The 20,638-nt window shown below is 47.6% G+C and overlaps 1 protein-coding gene across 3 annotated transcripts in view; it reads right to left on the bottom strand.

Moving 5' to 3' along the window:
• The window catches only part of CHMP7 (charged multivesicular body protein 7), a 70,925-nt gene extending 50,298 nt beyond the window's left edge, over positions 1-20,627 (bottom strand). For 2 of the 3 annotated variants that reach the window (XM_077262183.1, XM_077262185.1), the window contains exons 1-5: positions 20,496-20,627; positions 13,706-13,981; positions 12,723-12,891; positions 11,511-11,696; positions 8,463-8,596 (exon numbers count right to left, since the gene is read on the bottom strand). In XM_077262183.1, coding sequence (XP_077118298.1) covers positions 8,463-8,596; positions 11,511-11,696; positions 12,723-12,891; positions 13,706-13,956 — 740 coding nt within the window. In that variant the 5' untranslated portion in view covers positions 13,957-13,981; positions 20,496-20,627. Of the gene's footprint in view, positions 1-8,462; positions 8,597-11,510; positions 11,697-12,722; positions 12,892-13,705; positions 13,982-19,880 lie in introns of all 3 variants that reach the window. The other variant, XM_077262184.1, reaches the window with a different exon arrangement.
• Positions 20,628-20,638: the final 11 nt, after the last annotated feature.

Consider the following 20,638-nt stretch of genomic DNA (forward strand, 5'->3'; position numbering starts at 1 on the left):
CCCTCTGCAATACGCCCAGTGCCACATACAGAAGAACTGCCGGTTCCAAAACCACCAGAAACATTTTCAGTTGGGTCAAGTGAGGAAGAAGAGGACACTTGGTGTCATGAAGCCTCATCCTCTCACAACCCAGACTTTCTATCAGCAACCTCAACTGAACCGCACATTATAACACAGAGTGAACTGATCTTGTTAGAGATTTGGATCTGCCCAAGAATAAGGCTGAGCTCTTAACTTCCAGGCTACAACAGTGGAATCTCCTAGAAGGCGATGTTCGGGCTTCTTTGTTCCGCAACCATGATAAAGAATAATGAATAAAGATCTTGTCCAAGACTTCATCATTAAGAGCGATCTTGTGGCATATAACATCATTAACAATTTAATAGAAGCTCTGAAGAGAAGTCATAATCCAGAGGAATGGAGGCTCTTCATCGATTCGGCCAAAGCGAGCCTAAAAGCCATTATAATAGCAATACGCTACCTTCAATTCTAGTTGGTTATGCAGCCACATGACAGAAACCTGAGACAACATGAAACAGGTGTTGACGTGCCTGAACTATGACCAAGATTTGTGGTGACTTAAAGATGGTTGCCCTCTTACTTGGTCTTCAGGGCGGATACACAAAGTTCTGTGTGAGTGGAATAGTCCTGCAAGAGAAGATCACTACAGTAAAAGACTGGCCTTCCCAACATTCACTTCAGCCAGGGAGTAAGAACGTCATGCATTCAGTACTTGTTGACCTGCGTAAGATTTTGTTACCACCATTGCATATCAAGTTGAGCCTAATGAAGAACTTTACAAAAGCAATGGATAAAAAATGCAAAAGCATTCCAGTATCTCATTGATACATTTCCAAGGATGAGTGAAGCAAAGATAAAGGAAGGAGTCTTTATTGGACCTCAGATTCGTAAACTTTTTCAAGATGAGGAGTTTCTCAGTTTGTTGCAGGGCAAGGAAAAGGCTGTATGGGTAGCATTCGCATTAGTGAGACTGGCATCAAGAGAAGAGCAGATAAATTATCAAGAGCTTGTGGAAAATCTTGTCAAAATATATAAGGATCTTGGCTGTAACGTGTCTGACAGATTTATTTCTTACATTCGCATCTAGACTCTTTTCCACCAAACTGTGGAGCAGTGAGCGACGAGCAAGGTGAGACATTTTGCCAAGTAATCACAGCTGTGGAGAAAAGATATCAAGGAAAATCCAATCCATCAATGCTTACAGATTACTGTTACTGGACGATTGTAAGGAATAATCTGATGCAGGAGTACAAGAGACAAGCAAAAAGGAGTCATCACTGAATGAGGAGCAAATATTGTAGTGTGATTTCTGGAACTGTTTATGTCTAAACACTATTGCGGATTATATTGTTCCTACGTTTCCTCTAAATAAATATCAGAAAATTGGCATAAAATATTCTGTATCTTTAGATTTGAAAAAATAATAATGTTCCATATCATAGAAATGAGAGCCAATGGCTCATCTTATAACTGAACCTGACAACATTTGAAGACATGTAGAACAGTGTAATTGCTGACAGTATCAGACTGAGTAGTAACATCCAGTTGTCAGTCTGCTCGTATATTTCCCAGAAGAATAAAAGAGGAACGGAAGAAAGCAGAATACTAGGACAAGATGCTCCAGCTCACGGGTGACATACAAGTATAAAACAGACATGGCGGAAGCACCAACGCTAATGCACGGACAGCCCGCAGCTTTCCCGACCCGAGCGTGACCACCTCATAGACATTCATGAAGGGGTCATGCTCCGGTCGGGCCAGTCCGAGCATTGAAGTCTGATCTCGGATGTCCGAATGAGCCCTTATATTTTTTAATGGCATTTAATGTAATGTATTGAAAACTGCGGAAAATAAGGAGATTTTTGTGTACTCACCGTAAAATCTTTTTCTCCGAGTCAATCATTGGGGGACACAGGACGAATGGGTGTTATGCTGCTGCCACCAGGAGGACACTAAGTTAAACACACACAAAAGATTAACTCCTCCCCTGCAGTATACACCCACGGGCTGGAGAATCCGGAGCCAGTTCGGTAACAAAGCAGTAGGAGTAAACCAGATAATAACAGTAAACATGTTACAGTCAAAACACCGACTGAAAAGAATAACCGAGCCAAACTAGGCTAACAGGGAGGGTGCTGTGTCCCCCAATGATTGACTCGGAGAAAAAGATTTTACGGTGAGTACACAAAAATCTCCTTTTCTCCTACGTATCATTGGGGGACACAGGACGAATGGGACGTCCCAAAGCAGTCCCTGGGTGGGAACAAGAAGTTATAAATGCTGTGCGTGCCTACGAGCTACAGATGAGACACTGCCGCTTGTAGGATTCGCCTACCGACGGACGCGTCTGCCGAGGCCTGAGAGTGCACATGGTAGTGCTTCGTGAATGTATGCAGGCTGGACCATGTAGCAGCCTTGCAGACCTGCGCTGCCGATGCCTGGTGCCGGATGGCCCAGGACGCGCCGACTGACCGGGTAGAATGAGCCTTGATCCCCGGAGGTGCGGTGTGACCCTTGACACGGTAGGACTCTTGGATGGCGGAACGAATCCACTTGGCAATGGAGGCCTTGGAAGCGGGAAGTCCCTTCCGTGGCCCTTCCGGAAGAACGAACAAGGCGTCTGACCTACGGAGAGACGCAGTTCTGGAGACATAACGTCTGAGACCCCTCACTAAGTCCAGAGTGTGGAGAGCCCTTTCCGTGCGGTGAGAAGGAGCAGGGCACAGTGAGGGAAGGACAATCTCCTCATTAAGATGGAAGGAGGAAACGACCTTCGGAAGAAAAGACGGACATGTCCGTAGAACTACCTTGTCCTGGTGGAACACGAGGAAAGGAGGTTGGCAAGACAGAGCTGCCAGCTCAGAGACACGTCTAATAGACGTGACAGCCACGAGGAAGGCAACTTTCCACGACAAGAGCAGCAAGGACACCTCATGCAAGGGCTCAAAAGGGGGCTCTTGAAGAGCACAGAGGACCAGATTCAGGTCCCATGGTTCCAAGGGCATTCTGTAAGGCGGAACCATATGAGAAACTCCCTGGATGAAAGTCTTGACTTGCAGTCTGTTTGCAATCCTTCTCTGGAAAAGAACCGAGAGAGCAGAAATTTGGCCCTTAAGAGAACTGAGGGCAAGGCCCAAGTCTACGCCTGATTGGAGGAATTCCAAAATGTGAGGAATAGAAAATTGGAGGGGGAAACGTCCCCGATCCCTGCACCAGGCGAAGTATACCTTCCAGGCGCGGTGGTAGATGCGCATGGAAGAAGACTTGCGTGCGCGGAGCATGGTAGATATAACCGTCTGGGGCAGACCCTTCTGCCTCAGTACCCAGGACTCAACGGCCACGCCGTTAAACACAGGGCCTCTGAGTTCGGGTGGTAAATGGGCCCTTGAGACAGGAGGTCTGCGCGGCTCGGCAGCCTCCAAGGTACGTCTGAGACCAGTTGCACCATCTCGGCGTACCATGTCCTGCGCGGCCAGTCCGGAGCGATGAGAATTACTGAAATCCGTTCTGCCCTGACCTTCCTGATTACCTTTGCCAGAAGGGGAATTGGGGGAAAGATGTATGGGAGTCTGAAACCCTGCCATGAGAGGACGAGAGCATCGGCTCCGAAGGCTGAGGGGTCGTGAGACCTGGCCATGAAGACGGGAACCTGGCAATTGAGGCGAGATGCCATTAGATCCACGTCCGGAGTCCCCCATCGAGAGCATATCTGGTGAAAGATTGCGGGATGAAGAGACCACTCTCCGGGATCGAGGCTGTGGCGACTGAGAAAGTCCGCTTCCCAGTTTTCCACGCCTGGGATGTAAACTGCTGAGAGTATGGAGTGGTTGGTCTCGGCCCAGCGGAGAATGAGCGTTACCTCGACCATGGCCGCTTTGCTGCGAGTGCCCCCTTGGCGGTTGATGTAGGCTACCGCAGTGGCGTTGTCGGACTGGACTCTGACCGCTCGGCCGGAAAGAAACGGATGAAAATGGCGGAGTGCCAGTCTGATTGCCCGAATCTCTAGGATGTTGATGGGCAGCTGGGATTCCTGCGGGGACCAGCGACCCTGAGTCGAGTGGCGCTGGAACACAGCACCCCAGCCGAAGAGACTGGCGTCCGTTGTGACAACCAGCCAGTGCACCGGAAGGAAAGACTTCCCCCGAGTCAGGGAGGACCTCTTGGTCCACCACCTGAGGGACTGCCTGATTGGGCGAGAGAGCAGGAGACGGCGGTCGAGCGAGGCAGGATTCCTGTCCCATACTGCTAGAAGGGCGTGCTGTAGGGGACGGAGGTGAAATACAGCAAAAGGCACTGCCTCCATTGCCGCCACCATCCTGCCGAGTACCCTCATGGAGAAGCGTAGGGAGTGAGGGCGAGGTTGGGTAAGCTTTCGGACTTCTCTCTGTAGCGTGGATACCTTTTCCGGAGGTAGGAGTACTAGACCCTGAGAAGAGTCTAGGATCATCCCCAGGTAGGATATGGTTTGAGCCGGGACTGGGGAAGATTTCTTGAAGTTGATTTTCCAACCCAGGCGCAAAAAGGTATTTATGGTGACGTCTACTGCTTCTGAGCAGGATCGAAAGGAGGAGCCTTTTATGAGAATGTCGTCCAAGTAGGGCAACACCACTATGCCTCGAGCATGGAGAATGGCCACGGCAGCTGCCATGACCTTGGTGAATACCCGAGGAGCGGTGGCCAGCCCGAAGGGTAGGGCGACAAACTGGAAATGGTGCCCCTGGACCGCGAAGCGGAGGAAACGCTGATGAGACGGTAGGATGGGAATGTGCAGGTAAGCGTCCTGAACATCCAGAGATGCAAGGAACTCGCCCTCTTCCAGAGAGGCAATTACCGAGCGGAGGGACTCCATACGGAATCGATGTACGCGGACGTACTTGTTGAGAAGCTTGAGGTCTAATATTGGACGTACTGAACCGTCCTTTTTTGGTACGATGAAAAGATTGGAATAGAAACCTTGGTACCTCTCGTTCTGAGGTACCGGGATGATGACCCCGTCTTCCCATAGCGACCTTATGGCCTGGAAGTACTGACAGACCCTTGCTCTGGGAGGAGGGGACTGGAAGAAACGAGATGGGGGAAGAGAGACAAACTCTATCTTGTAACCGGAGGACACTAGGTCGCGGACCCATCGGTCGGGAACTACCGAGAGCCACGCGTCCCGAAAGAAGAGTAGGCGGCCGCCTACTCTGTCGGTGTCCTTCGGCGTTTGCCAAGAGTCATTGAGGTGGAGACCTGTTAGGTCTGGACCCTCGGAATCCCTGTTGTCTGGGTCTGCCTCTCCAAGTGGGAGAAGGTTTGTAAGACGGCTGGGAGGCTCTGTCCTTGCGCTGACCTCTCCCGACGCCGGGTGGCGCGGAGGAGGGATTGGACCAATTGGAGCCGAAACGGAAATATCGGCCTCGGCCCTGTTGGTTGCGAAAGGGACGAAAAGTTCGTTGCTGGGGAAGGAATTTGCTCTTTCCTCCTGTGGAGTCTGCAATTATTTTGTCTAGTTTGTCCCCAAATAGGCGTTCGCCCTGGTATGGAAGAGACGTGAGGGATTTTTTGGATCCCGAGTCCGCTTTCCAGTCCCTGAGCCAAAGGGATCTGCGGATCGTGACAGCATTGGCCGCTGCCTGTGAGGCACAGTTAGCCGTGTCTAAGGATGCGGAAACTACGAAGTCCCCCGCTCTAGCGATCTGAGTGGCCAGGTGTGAAATTTCTGGGGGTAAGTCGGCACGTAGTGCTGTAGAGGATAAAGACTCGGCCCAATGGGACATAGCTTTTGCAACCCACGTGACGGCAAAAGAGGGAAAGAGAAGCCGAGGAGGCTTCAAAGGCCGAGCGAGCCATCTGTTCAATTTGTCTATCAGTGGGATGCTTGATGGACGCACCCTCAGAGGAGGATAGAACCGCCTTGGTGGCTAGCCGCGACACTGGCGGGTCCACGGAGGGTGACTGAGACCAGTCCCTAGCTAGGTCCTGAGCAAACGGATACTTCAATTGCATAGCCTTCTGTCCTGAGAAACGTTTATCCGGACGGACTCTATGGTGATCGACTATGTCCTTGAATTGAGGGTGCGTAGGAAAAAATTTATGAGCCTTTGTGGTTCGCCCGAATGATACGGGATGAACCGCCTTGGACGGGGTTTCCTCCTCTAACTGTAGTGTCTGACTTACAGAGTCTATGAGAGAATCTAAAGTCTCTTGATCGTGATGATACTCTGGGGAACAGGACGCGTTGGACGCGTCGTCCAGGAGGGATTCCCTGCTATGAGTCGGGGATGAGTGACGAGAGACTTCGCTCTCTGAGCCGGAAGGCTGATCCCGGACCGGAGATATTACTCTGGACCTCTTTTTGGATGAGTGAGGGCTTCTGGAAACGGTACGACCTCTGGGCCGAGAGGGGTTCTTAGACCGCGTTATATCGTCCGTGGAAGTGCCCTGGCTAAGGGACGGCTCACGGAGAGACTGTATCGTCCTTTCCAAGGATGCCACAGATCGAGCGAGGGAGGACGCCCATGCGGGGGTACTAGGCTCGCTACATTCCGGGTCAGAGGCCGGAGTAACCTGAGCCGCCGACATTTCGCAGGCGGTGCACAGCGGGTCAGTGTGACCTCGGGGCAGAGATACCTTGCAGGAGGTGCACACAGCAAAAATAACGGAGTGGGTCTTTCCAGTCCGTCTTTGCTTAGACTGTGACATATTTGTGATTAAGTGAGCGTACTGGCAGGGGGGGAGACAATCCTACTGAGTGCGTCTCACCAAGGTTCTGCGGTGGCCTGGCAGGGAGATCCTGATGTCCTGTGCACTGCGTTGCTGCAAAGCCGCCAGCGCACTTCCTGGTCCAAGATGGCCGCCGAGATGTGAGAAGGGCGCTTCTCGGGAGCGAGAAGCGCCCAGGGAGGGGGCGTGTCTTGGGCGGACGTAGGCGTGCATGTAGGCGGGCGCTGGAGTCCGGACCGGGCCGAGGTGCCACCGCGCCAACGGAGCGCCGGAAAGACCGCCGTGCCCCCTCAGAATTATAACGCTGCCCCGCGGCTGCAGAGCCGCATTAGTAAGAGAGTAAGGGGCCCCCCCCTGTCAGCTCGTCGGCCCCCGCACTTACCCTGTGCGATGGAACCAATGCTCCATCCACCTTCACCTTGGTAGGGAGAGGGTGGAGAGCTTCTGCCGCCATGCGTCGTCCGCTATATTCAGTGGTGATGCAGTGGGCGGCTGCACGGACGCCATGTCATTCTGTCCGGCTGTGCCCTGGCTCCAGGAAACTTAGGTGGATGATTAGTCCCCGTGGTCGCCTGAGAGGGAGGGAGGGAGATCGGAACGCTAAGGAACCGTCGCCACACTGAAAAGTGAGCCAGGGCTGGCATCCATCGTCGCGGGAAAGGATACAGGAGGAACGCTCCATGTACTTGCCCGTTGTTGGTGCGGGGGAGATCAGAGCTGAAAATTTGCCTGTCGCCCCCTTCTCTCCGTTAAATTAAAAATTGGTGGGGTCCTGAGGACCCAAGTGCCTCCTGAGACACTAAGTAAGAACTGGCTCCGGATTCTCCAGCCCGTGGGTGTATACTGCAGGGGAGGAGTTAATCTTTTGTGTGTGTTTAACTTAGTGTCCTCCTGGTGGCAGCAGCATAACACCCATTCGTCCTGTGTCCCCCAATGATACGTAGGAGAAAAATAAAAATCAATGTTATGTGGAAATAAAAACTGCAATTCTGACACTTTTTTTGGTCTTGATTTTATCAAGCTCAATATGCAGTAAAAAGTTGCCTCCTAAATGTATTTTGCAGACCAGTGGGATTACAACCCAAGTTTATACTGTCTTTATTACTTAAAAAATAAAAGTTTTAAATAAAAAAAAGAAAATTTAGTTTGTGCGCCATTTTCTGAAGGAGTTATCAACATTGCAGACATTAGGCTACGTTCACATTAGCGTTGCGTCGGGCGCAGGTTCGGCGATGCATAGCGGCGCATGCATCATGCGCCCCTATATTTAACATGGGCGCATGGACATGCGTTGTCTTGCGTTTTGTGACGCATGCGTCATTTTTGGCGCAAGCGTCAGGGCGCACAGGACGCTGCATGTTGCATTTTTTGTGTGTCCAAAATCAAGCCAAAAATGGACGCATGCGTCACAAAACAATGCGTTTTTGCATGCGTTTTGCGTTGCGTGCAACGCCCAACAACGCAAATGTGAACGTAGCCTTAGAGAGTTTAGCAGCCCTCACGTGCCATGACATCACTTTTGGCTTTGGGGGAGATGAATGCGGTCATGGATGACAGGAGAGGCTCTCTCTCCATGTCTGTAATCACTTAGATTACGCGATTTAGAATTGATGCAGCATCTTACAAGATAAACCTTTGCAACAAGCCCCGACAGCTGCAGTGAGGCAGGCGGGTGATGGCTGCGTAGCACGGCCGGCACCCGTCCGTCGTATATGGAGCAGATTTGTGCTACTCACTTTGTGGATTCGTCACATGCACTTTGCAGCCTCTCCGATAGCAGTTTTTCACTTTTCTGTAATTCATAGATTCCCAGGTCGGAGTCTCCTATGGGGGTGACACGACTGTTTCCTCCCTGGATAAACTTGACGAGCTGCAAGGGAGAAAGAGCGACAGGATGAGCGGCAGGAAATACGTTCACAATCACACACAGAAGCCATTTAGACTGTGGGATATGGGGGGGGGGGGGGGGGGGGGTGTCTCCGCATAGAATGAATGAATTGTGGGAAGACAATGTAGGGGGAGATAAGCATCAGGGTTCCTCAGGTCCATCCTCCATCTATACAGAACATCTGCATTTAACTATGTTGTGTTTCCTATACATGTCATCAATGATCAGCAGGTCCTGGCAGCAAGTGACTGGACCCTTCTTCCAGAATCTCTAGGACCCATTACAGTGTCTGATACGTTAGTACTTGTGGCCCAGTCTGACCCCTTATCGGGATCAGGATGCTGTTAATTGTGTTTAAAAGGGGAAGAATGTAATCACAAAAACATTATTAAAGCTCCCACTACCCCTGACGAAGGCAGATGCCAAAACGCACGTCGGGGTGGACGCATCCACAGCACAGCTTGGGTGGCAGTTTCCATGTTTCAGCAGGTACTATGTTAATATGTACAGCAGCAGTACAAATCCTTTGACTATGATTATCCTCACTTGAGTTAGTATATTCTGTCTGCCCTGGCATTTGTACTAATATCATTTAAACAGGCACTTTTTCTATTCTATAGATACTATTTTTAAAGGGTAATGCTGCTACTGTCTATCACACTGCATATAAATTGCAAATATTTTTCTACGTTGCCTCTAATAATGAACATGCACATATGCACCTTTTCAACTGGCACTTTATATATCAACTGAATTAATTTTCTGCCATGATATATATATATATATATATATATATATATATATATATATATATATATATATATATATATATATATATATATATATATATATATATAACATTTTTTGTGACCTTGCTATTGTAGTTGTGTCTTCCGTGTGTAGCGTCCTCGTTTTTTCTGGTATTTTGATTCCACGTACACCTGTGTTATTTTGTAATTAATTAAATTGCCGTATTTTTATTCACATTTGGGCTCTTTTAATTTGTTTTTTTCCTTTTGTTGTCAGCTCCCACTAAGTATTTCCCTGACCAGACAGTAATTGGCTCCAGAGATTGGCAGTGGAGTCAGGAAGTGTCAGAATGGAGCAGCAGGGAATGAAAAGAAGGGGATTTATCCTTTTATTATTTTATAGCATTTTAATCTGTTTGTAAAAATTAACATTATTGGACAGACTCTCTAAATGGGTAATCAAATGACAAGATATGGACATATCAGGTACCCCTAGCTTTTAAGGGGGCCAGTGGTCCTAACCATAGGAGACACAAGGACTGAACGCTATGCTCACACCAAATGATTGCACCGATCAGAGAGTTCACATGTAGGTGCAGTCCATACGATAGTAGCGCTTTTTACAAGCTCTGCAATGGTGGACTCTGCTGCAAATCCAGCTGTGCTACATACTCTGCCATATATATGTGCCAGAATTGAATCTGGGGACTCTGTTGCAAACCCAGCTCAGCTATATTGCTGGCTCATCTTTGCCTTTGTTGAACCGTCTTTGCAATTCAGCTCAACTACATCAGTTCCTCCCTTTTGGTTCTATCAAACTCCTTGGTAAAATGCAACACTACTACACCTGTTGCCCAGTTCTGGGTCGCACTGCTGCACCAGCACCATCTGGACATGTTGCTTATTAGCTGCTCAACTGAACCCGGTACTGCCGGTGGGACATAATGTGTCTAATGCCAATGTGAAAAAGCCGCTTTTAATGCGCCAATTTGTATTTGTACAGTGCACGTGTGACCACCAGAGCTAGGCACATGGAGTGGACCTCCTGAAAGGAAATCACAAGAACTGCAGGCAGCGCCATAACAAGTATGTAACAAAGATATCAAGACAAATAATTTTCCTAGATTACCACTCAATGGATCCCATGGTAACCTGTATTAAAATCATGGAAGTAAATATTATATATACACTCACCGGCCACTTTATTAGGTACACCATGCTAGTAACGGGTTGGACCCCCTTTTGCCTTCAGAACTGCCTCAATTCTTCGTGGCATAGATTCAACAAGGTGCTGGAAGCATTCCTCAGAGATTTTGGTCCATATTGACATGATGGCATCACACAGTTGCCGCAGATTTGTCGGCTGCACATCCCAAAGATGCTCCATACAAGGCAGGATGGATCCATGCTTTCATGTTGTTTACGCCAAATTCTGACCCTACCATCCGAATGTCGCAGCAGAAATCGAGACTCATCAGACCAAGCAACGTTTTTCCAATCTTCTACTGTCCAATTTCGATGAGCTTGTGCAAATTGTAGCCTCAGTTTCCTGTTCTTAGCTGAAAGGAGTGGTACCCGGTGTGGTCTTCTGCTGCTGTAGCCCATCTGCCTCAAAGTTCGACGCACTGTGCGTTCAGAGATGCTCTTAGGCCTACCTTGGTTGTAACGGGTGGCGATTTGAGTCACTGTTGCCTTTCTATCAGCTCGAACCAGTCTGCCCATTCTCCTCTGACCTCTGGCATCAACAAGGCATTTCCGCCCACAGAACTGCCGCTCACTGGATTTTTTTTCTTTTTCGGACCATTCTCTGTAAACCCTAGAGATGGTTGTCCGTGAAAATCCCAGTAGATCAGCAGTTTCTGAAATACTCAGACCAGCCCTTCTGGCACCAACAACCATGCCACGTTCAAAGGCACTCAAATCACCTTTCTTCCCCATACTGATGCTCGGTTTGAATTGCAGGAGATTGTCTTGACCATGTCTACATGCCTAAATGCACTGAGTTGCCACCATGTGATTGGCTGATTAGAAATTAAGTGTTAACAAGAAGTTGGACAGGTGTACCTAATAAAGTGGCCAATGAGTGTATATATTTTAGTACAGCTTAATTACGAACAGAAACACATCCGCTCTGTGTGACCACCTACCCTCTCGCCGTCTCTTTGTAGAAGGCAGATCTTCTTGTCTTTCAGCAACTGCAGCAGAACCAGCTGAAATGTGGACCGGCCTGGAATCAGGTCTCTGCAGAGGCCATGGACATCATCCTCACACAACAAGGGGACGCTGCTCAGAGCGGACGACTGATACTTCTGTAACACCAGATCCGCCTGGACCTGGGGGGGAAACAATGCATTGTAATATCACAGCCGCACCATCAACACTCTGCACAGAGGATTTCAGCTTGACATGAAAAGAAACTTCTATAGTGGAAAATCAGTGATCACCGATCTGTTCCACAAATACTGCTCCCAGTATAAGCCTGTCCTGCATGGCGCTGGAAGTTGTAGATATAGTTTAAATTGGTATTCTGAAGTTTGGAAGTTACCCCCTATCCATTCGAAAGGGAATAACATCCCAATAGCTGAGGGTCTGACTGCTGGGACCCCAAGAAGCTAGAGAAACTGTGCACTTCTAAATGTAGAGGGGAAGACTTTGAATTGTGAAAATATCCAGACCGGTAGTGCAGCTCAACGCCCCTGCAGTACCGTGACATTTTGTGTCTTCAGCTCTTACGCAGACCTATGTGTCTCCATGATCATAGATCTGATCTTGCAGTCAGGCCCTATTTCCTTACCAATTGCATTTTGAGCAGAACTAGAGGACAGAAGAAAGTATTTAACTACAGTGTCAGACTACACAGTTTGTTTGTAGTCTGTTACCATGGAGATCATAGAAAACCATGTAGTGTTCATGGCGTTTATGCAGACTTTTACATATGTCCTCCATAACCATCAGACCAAACCATAAGTGCAGTAAATATAACCTAGCACTCAACTTAAATGCATTGAATAAGAATTTATTGTAGCACACAGAAAACGTTTCGGTCCAACAGGACCTTCTTCAGTTAAACGGAAGCCCGTAGCAAGTAACAAGTGAAGCTGGGATATGCGTATGAGTCGGGCAAACGTGCCACCGGACGCGGAATCCACCGCAAGTCAGACTAGTCCAATCTGGCAGCCATTCCCACATTTGTACCTTAGAGTATTTTAGGAAGAAAACAGATCAGACTACACGAGATTTGCTTGCAGTCTTATCAAGGAAATAAGATCATCTATAAATTTTCTTGAAGCGGTTTCTCCATACAGTTCCTATACAGACCCATGTGTGTCTATAATTTCCCTTTGTTATAGATCACCGACCTTTATTACTTCAGGAACCACGAATGGCTCGTCCAGATTAACCTGTCCACCTAGAACCGAGCTAAGTGTCCAGCGTAGAGGATTGAGGACCAGCTGCCTCATGCCCCAGGAGACCCAGCCACTGGTGATACCGGCCACAAAATCAGACTCTCTCTGCAGGGAACCTTGCCTGTCCAAAAAGAAACAAAAAAAAAAAAAGAAGAGAAATTCTTCTTCAACTTCAATCTAAACTTCAAACTTCAATCGAAACTTCAATCAATTAAAGGGAAGAATTTAGTCTTATACACCGGGATCATGTTCTGGAAACACCGAGTGTAAATGGATGGTGTTCAAAGATATTCTACTGGAATACAGTAGAACGTTAATACCCTCTGGATATAAAATGTCCAGAATTGATAAGAAATCGTTCGGAATAAATAAGACAGCATAATGTATAATAAGACAAAAACAAACGGCATTTAAAACTTTGAAGGCCGAGAAGTCAGAGAAATGGCATCCAGGAGTGTAAAGATCTCAAAAGGAAATGTAAAAAAAAAAAAAAAAAAAAAAAATCAACTGCAAAGTTATCTACAGAGACACAAATTGCCAACGACACTAAAACAAATCCCCAAAAAATGTAATAAATACATTAATGCCAAAAAGTTAAAAAAAAAAAATCTGATGACATCGGCTCCTTAAAAGACGAGCACAGCAAGATAATTATATAGGACAAACAAGGTTGAGATATTAATTAAGCACTTTTCATCCTTGTTCGCCAATGAACTTCCTGTGCCAGGGATCATTCAGCAAGGAAGAAATCAAAGTTCACCACCTGATATAACTAAATTAACAGAAGTACTCCTAAGTCTGAGAAAATTAAAGTTAGTGAGGGATGAAAACCAAAGTGTCCTTGGATGATGAGCATTTTTTTTTCTCCTCTGATGAATGTGACCAGCACAGAAACGTACCTTCTCCCAGATGAAGCATCATCACCCAGTCCTCACCTCAGCATTTCCTGGACGACGTTTCCCAGACCTAAGGGAATGCTGCCCTTTCGTGTAAAATCTATCTGCAGCTGTCGCAATGTGATGCTGAGGAACCCTCGAGCCTTCGCGTGTTTTACTATTAGGGACGACCAGAAAGCCATTTTACTGTCCCAATCTGCAGTGTCCACGTCACGAGATTGCTTGAAGGTAGAAAACAAGAAGGACATCCGTTCATTATCGTCCCACTCTGGGGGTAAAGACGACTCCATGATGACCCAGCATCAAGGGGCAGACCTGAAATAAAGAGTGACATGATTGAAACAAATACTTTCTTACGTGACAAAAAAAACGAACACTTGCCTCCCGGGCTTGAGCAGCTCTTCCACCCTCCGTCCTGAGTCATTGCTCCATCAGAGTGGACTTCCATTCTGAAAGATCAGCGACATGACTGCTGGGAGAGGAGGTCAGAGGGTCTGCGCCCGCCTAGGAGGTAAATATTCTGTTTTTTTTTACCAAATAAAGATTATTGAGGACATATAAAAGATCAGATACATTATGGATACAGCAAATCAACAAGTGCTGATGTCCAATAAATCATTACCAGGAACAATTATAACATAGAATATCTCAGAACGTATCTCAGTGGGTTTGCACACAAACAGAGATGTTCCCAAATAATATAAGTTACACAATAGTCATTGCTACTTGTCTATTTCTATGTAGTGAGAGAGGTCGATAATGTGGGACCACACAGAAGAAAGTGCGGCCACAGAAGCCCTTTACCACAGATTTCCAGTGCGAGATGGTTGGCACTCTTGATGACATCCATTGTCTGGCCTCTCATTTTCGGGCCATAAGTAGGACCTTAGTCGGGAATGATCCATCTACAGTCCTGTGGTTTTGTTCAGGGTCAACAGAGAGTAGACAAGTCTTGGGGCTTCAAATGGGTATTCCCATTGGGTCATGTTGGAACTGAATTACTTGGGCCCAGTGTCCCCTGATCTCCCGGGAGTCACATTCCTGGGCCTCTGACATTTGGGGCACTAATCTGGAAATTCAGGTTGTACCCTGTGGATGAGGTGTAAGATGTACGGCGGAGAATGTATAATTGTGTGGCACTTTCAGCATAATTAGGGGAAACATGGTTAGGGGCTTCATATGTCAAGATCCGAATGCTCATCGCTTATCAGTCCCACATCCGCGCTCCCTGCCAGTAAAAGGACATGTAAGTTGGATATAAGCCCAGATCCAGGAACATCCAGTAGCACCTGGGATAAGGAGAAGTCTCACAGGACAGGGGATGGGCCCCAGGAACAAGGTCTGACGGGCAGGTCGTAATTGTAGGAAGCGGTAGAAGGAATTGTTTGGAAGGTTCAATTCTTGTTTTAGGGTCCGAAAAGGCCACAAAGATCTGACCGAGGTTGATCAATCCCTCCCGTTCCAGATTTGACATTTCAGTGAGGGTTTTGTTATGTAAAAGTGGAGTGTAGCTGTCATAGGAAGGGGTCCAAAGCAACGTCCATGCCACAGGACAGGACTGTCTGAGGATCAGGTATCAAGCGGAGACTCGTGGGGCCCTCCCAGAGGAGTAAAGTAGCACAACGAATAATAACCCCTCAACAACAAAGATGAGAATGTAAATGGAGACCAGGTCACTGTTGAGGGGAAGCTCTGTCCGGCCACCTAGTCTCCAACCATTCCTGCACTTTCTCAATGATCGTTGAAGAAGAGCGACTGGTTATCAGCAATCACCTTCAGATGAGAGGGTAAATCATCTCATATTTGAGGTTGAGCTGTTTGAGGCCAGTCTCACACGTCCAGATAATTCCGGTACCGGAAAAATCGGTACCGGAGTTATCCGTGTCCGTGAGCTCACGTAGGCCATCCGTGTGCCGACTGGGTACCACACGGAGCGTGCAGGAGACAGCGCTAGAGATATGCGCTGTCCCCTGCATCTGGTGCTGAAGCGGCCATTCATATCTTCTCTCCAGCAGCGTTCGCTGGAGAGAAGATATGAAAAATCCTTTTTTTTTTGTTTTTCGTGTTTAAAATAAAGATCCCTGTCCCCTCCCACTCCCTGTGCGCCCGCCCGCTGTTAATAAAATACTCACCCGGCTCCCTCGAAGCGTCCTCTCCGCGCCGCACCTTCTCCTGTATGAGCGGTCACGTGGTGCCGCCCATTACAGTCATGAATATGCGGCTCCACCCCTATGGGAGGTGGAGCCGCATATTCATGACTGTAATGGGCAGCACCACGTGACCGCTCATACAGGAGAAGCCGGCGGAGAGGATGCGAGGGAGTCGGGTGAGTATTTTAGTAACAGCGGGCGGGCGCACAGGGAGTGGGAGGTGGGAGGTGACAGGGATCTTTATTTTAAACACGAAAAACAAAAAAAAAAGGATTTTTCATATCTTCTCTCCAGCGAACGCTGCTGGAGAGAAGATATGAATGGCAGCTTCAGCACCACGTTGGGGGGACAGCGCTTACTGTAGCGGTCTCCTGCACGGCACACGGACTGCACACGGACAGCATCCGTGTGCGGTACGTGTTTTACACGGACCCATTGACTTTAATGGGTCCGTGTAATCCGTGCGCTCCCATGAAAACTGACATGTCTCCGTGTTTTGCACACGGACACACGGTCCGCGAAAACACGCTGACACGTGCAGAGACACATTGATTTTAATGTGTCTACGTGTGTCAGTGTCTCCGGTACGTGGGGAAACTGTCACCTCACGTACCGGAGCCACTGACGTGTGAAACCGGCCTGAAACATTGTTTTTTAAGAAAGTGAATTGGGAACTTCTGTGTTGTACCTCAACTGAGAATTCTCTAAATGAAATCGATTAGCAGTTTCTCCAGAAAGTGCTGAGGATCACATCTCTCACCAGCTAAGCCCCAGGTCCAGGTGGGTACACGGACCAAGGATGTGGCAAACACAGGAGTCTTGGGAGCAGCAGGGCGGATGAAGTGAAGTCAGCAGGATAAACATGGTGTGCACAGGAGGTGGTCTACACAAAACTAGAAGAATCAGAAAGCCAAGGTGTGTGTGTCCCAGTGGGCCTTAACCCCTTAAGACAACGCCACTTTGTAGGTTAATGATCGGGCCTCATTTTTTTAAATCTGACCACTGTCACTTTATGAGGTAATAATTCTGGAACGCTTCAATGGAGCCCACTGATTCTGAGAATGGTTTTTGATAACATATTGTACTTCATGACAGTGGTAAACTTTGTTCGATATGACTTGCGTTTGTGGAGAGAAAAAAAATAAATAAATAAATAAATCGAAAATTTGGTGACAATATTCAAAATTTACACACTTAAGTCTTATGCCCTTAAATCAGAGAGTTATGTCATACAAAATAGTTAATAAATAACATTTCCCACGTCTACTTTACATCAGCACAATTTTTGAAACTTTTTTTGTTAGGATTTTAGAAGGGTTAAAAGTTGATTAACAATTTCTCACTTTTACAACAAAATTATTTTAGTTTTTTTTTTTTTTAGGGACCCCATCACATTTGAAGTGACTTTGGGGAGCCCTTATGACAGAAAATACCCAAAAGTGACATAATTCTAAACTGCACCCCTCAAGTTGCTCAAAACCACATTCAAAAATTTGCTAACATTTCAAGCGTCGAAGGAATTAATGGAATGTGGGCAAAAGTTTTACTTTAGCCCCAGTTTTTCTATTTTCACAAGGGTAAAAGGAGACATTAGACCCCAAATTGTGTTATGTAATTTCTCCTGAGTACACCAATACCCCATATGTGGGGGAAAACTACTGTTTGGGCGCATGGCAGGGCTCGAAAGGGAAGAAGCATCGTTTGAATTTTTTAACCCAAAAATGGCTGGAATAGATAGCGGAGGCCATGTCAAGTTTGGAGAGCCCCTGATGTGGGTAAACAGTGCAACACCCCCAAGTGACACCATTTTCGAAACTAGACCCCTCAAAGAATGTATCTAGAGGTGTGGTGAAAACATTTGAACCCCCAGGTGCTTCACAGATGTATATAATGTAGAGCCGTGAATTAAAAAAATTAAAAAAAAAAAAAAAAAATCACATTTTTCCCACAAACATTTTCTTTTAGCACCAAATTTTTTTATTTTTTACTAGAGTCACAGGAGAAAATGGACCCCAAACTTTGTTGTGTAATTTCTCCTGAGTGCGCCAATACCCCATATGTGGTTAAAAACTACTTTTGAGGCAAAAGTGCAAAGCTCAGAAGTGAGGGAGCGCCATATTATAGTGCAGGTTTCACTGTTATGGTTTGAGGGTGCCATGACCCACTGGACGAGCCCCTGAGGTACCAGAAGAGCAGAACCCCCCACAAGCGACCCCATTTTACAAACTACACATCTCAATGAATTCATCTAGGAGTGCAGTTATCATATTGAAAACATGGGTGTGTCACAGAATGTTCTACCATTGGGCAGTGGAAAAAAAAATAATTACATTTTTACCACCAAAACGTTCTTTTAGCCCCAGATTTTACATGGAGAAATGGGTAAAATGGAACCAAAATTTGTCACAATTTCTGTTGATCAGGAAAGAAAAAACCAGGGAGAACTACTACCGAGCACAGAGTCAACCAGTGACATATAGGGGTGCAGCTTATTGCATAGGGTGGACAATGCATTAAAAAGAGAGGAAAAAAGAGACCATGCATATTAAGCGCACACCCAAATTATTAGAAGGTTGTATATATGAAACAATTACAAAATTTATTGATAGACAGAAATCCACAATAAAAACATATTAAAAAATTTCTGTTGTTCACGGAAATACCCCATACGTGGCTGTACAGTACTGCTTAGCCATACGGAGAGACTCAGGAGGGACGGAGCACTATTTGACTCCTGGAGCGCAGATTTTCCTAGGATAATTTGCGGACTCCATATACAGAGCCCCTGAGTGCTGGAAGAGCAGTATACCCCCCCCCCCCCCCCAAGTGACCGCATTTTGGAAATATACGCCTGCCAAACATGTGGACGCTATATGTGGTTTAGGCACACTGTGGGGCTCAGAAGGGAGGGTGGCATTTGGATTTGGGAGCGCAGATTTTGCTGAACTTCTTTTGGTGGGCGAGGAGCCATTTCACTTTTCCAGAGTAACGTGGAAGCCCCCTATATTTCCATTAACAGATGACGGACCTGAGTGGAGACTTGCTTTCTATTTGTGAATTGAGATGAAGCTTTTATTAGGAACATTTTACATAACATATGGGATCACATTTATCCTGCGCTCTATGCTGAGCACTTACTTTGGGGTTTCCATATAAATCTCTGAGTGTCATGATCCATTCACTATAATGTGGCAGCAGAGTTACTCTGGACTCCATCTGGCCTCTGTTCAGCAGTGTCCTCCTTTTCAGAAGTGCACAAAATTATGGCAGACGGCACTTTTATGCAGTCCTGAAAAGACGGATGCTGCTGGATCATGGGCCAGACGGTGTCCACAGCGCCTCCATATGCTTCATTCTAGGGAATCTTCCGCCGGAGGTTCTGTCTGAAATCACATATTTCAGAGATTTACAAGGAAACCCCGAAGTAAGCGCTCAGCATAGAGGGCAGGATAAACGTGCGCCGAGCCGCGTGGGGTTCCTGACAGTGCACGTCAGCAGTCCCCGATATGATGCACACCACCCTTCATCCTCTGTATTACAATACAAGGCAGAGAACTCCCCCAGCTCAGGAACACACAGAGTTAGTGCAGGAGAGGGGCAGATTATGGTTCACAGTGTGCTGGCAGAATGACACGGTCTCCATTACATAGGCCTTGCAGGAGGGGAGAGGACAGCTGCTCTCAGTGTCCCCAGCTTTCCCTAAAGGTATGTGCACATGTTCAGTAATTGGCAGCGCTATGGACGCAGCACGTGTCCGCTGCCGGCTATTGAACGCAGGTGAATCCGCATGTGATCACTGAACAGCGCGAATTCACAGCGTCCATTACAACCATTGTATGGTTGACATTTATCTTGCGGAGGCTCACATCACCACAAGATAAACAGACATGCTGCGGTCTGGATAGAGGCGTCGCATGTCCGTCTCTGCGGGCGTGCCGCAGGCGTCTCTGAACGCATAGTGGGCATGGGATTTCCTGACATCCCCTCCACTTCGCTGTAACATCTGGACGCTGCGGATGTACACAACGTCCGACCCGCAGCGTTTACTGACCGTGTGCACCTACCGTCACAGGTTTGTCCTTCCGGTGTGTCCTGATAGCAGGCAGTCCGGTGGCAGCAGTAAGTCGGTGTTCACACTGCATTTTCTCCTCTGCTCATTAGGTCTGTCGGGGCTGACATCTGAGACGCGGCCATGCACACTCGCGGGGCCATCGGTCGATGCTGCGGACGGCGTCACCGTGTGCTCGTCGCCCATCGTGTTGGGCCCTATACGCCTACTGGAGGCGGGCAGCGATGTGTACTCGTCTACGCCGCCTCATATGGGTGCAAAGGCCAGAAATGTTACTAAGCCACAAACTAATAAACTATACAAGTGTGGTGTCGCCGAAACCGCAGCGAGCCGGAGAATCGCATCACCGGGGGCAATTACTGCACAGAGCGCCGTGAGGACAAAGCTTAAAAACAATGGTGGCATTACGTTTCTTCACCCTTCTCCTCACTTTTTACTTTAAATATCCTACAAAAGTATGAGTCGCCCACTATGATACATGAGGCCCCCAGTACAGCTGTGCCTGACAACAACAAGAAAGGAAAGAGATACCTGGCAGCCATATGTGATGTACAGAGGCAGGTGGCACACGGTAACGGCACAACAGCGCTATACACACAACCCAACCTACCGCAACCTGCTGTCATACGAGGCCTGACCCTCCGCGGACACCATCCAGCGAGTCCATGGAGAACAAACAGCCGTAAAGCGTTTCCGGGTTGATTTCCTCCACGTCTGCACGCCTCTCATTCGCCACCTGCTGGTAGTACTTGG

This window comes from Ranitomeya variabilis, chromosome 5 (genome assembly GCF_051348905.1).
Source record: "Ranitomeya variabilis isolate aRanVar5 chromosome 5, aRanVar5.hap1, whole genome shotgun sequence".
In the NCBI taxonomy this organism is placed as follows: Eukaryota; Metazoa; Chordata; class Amphibia; order Anura; family Dendrobatidae; genus Ranitomeya; species Ranitomeya variabilis.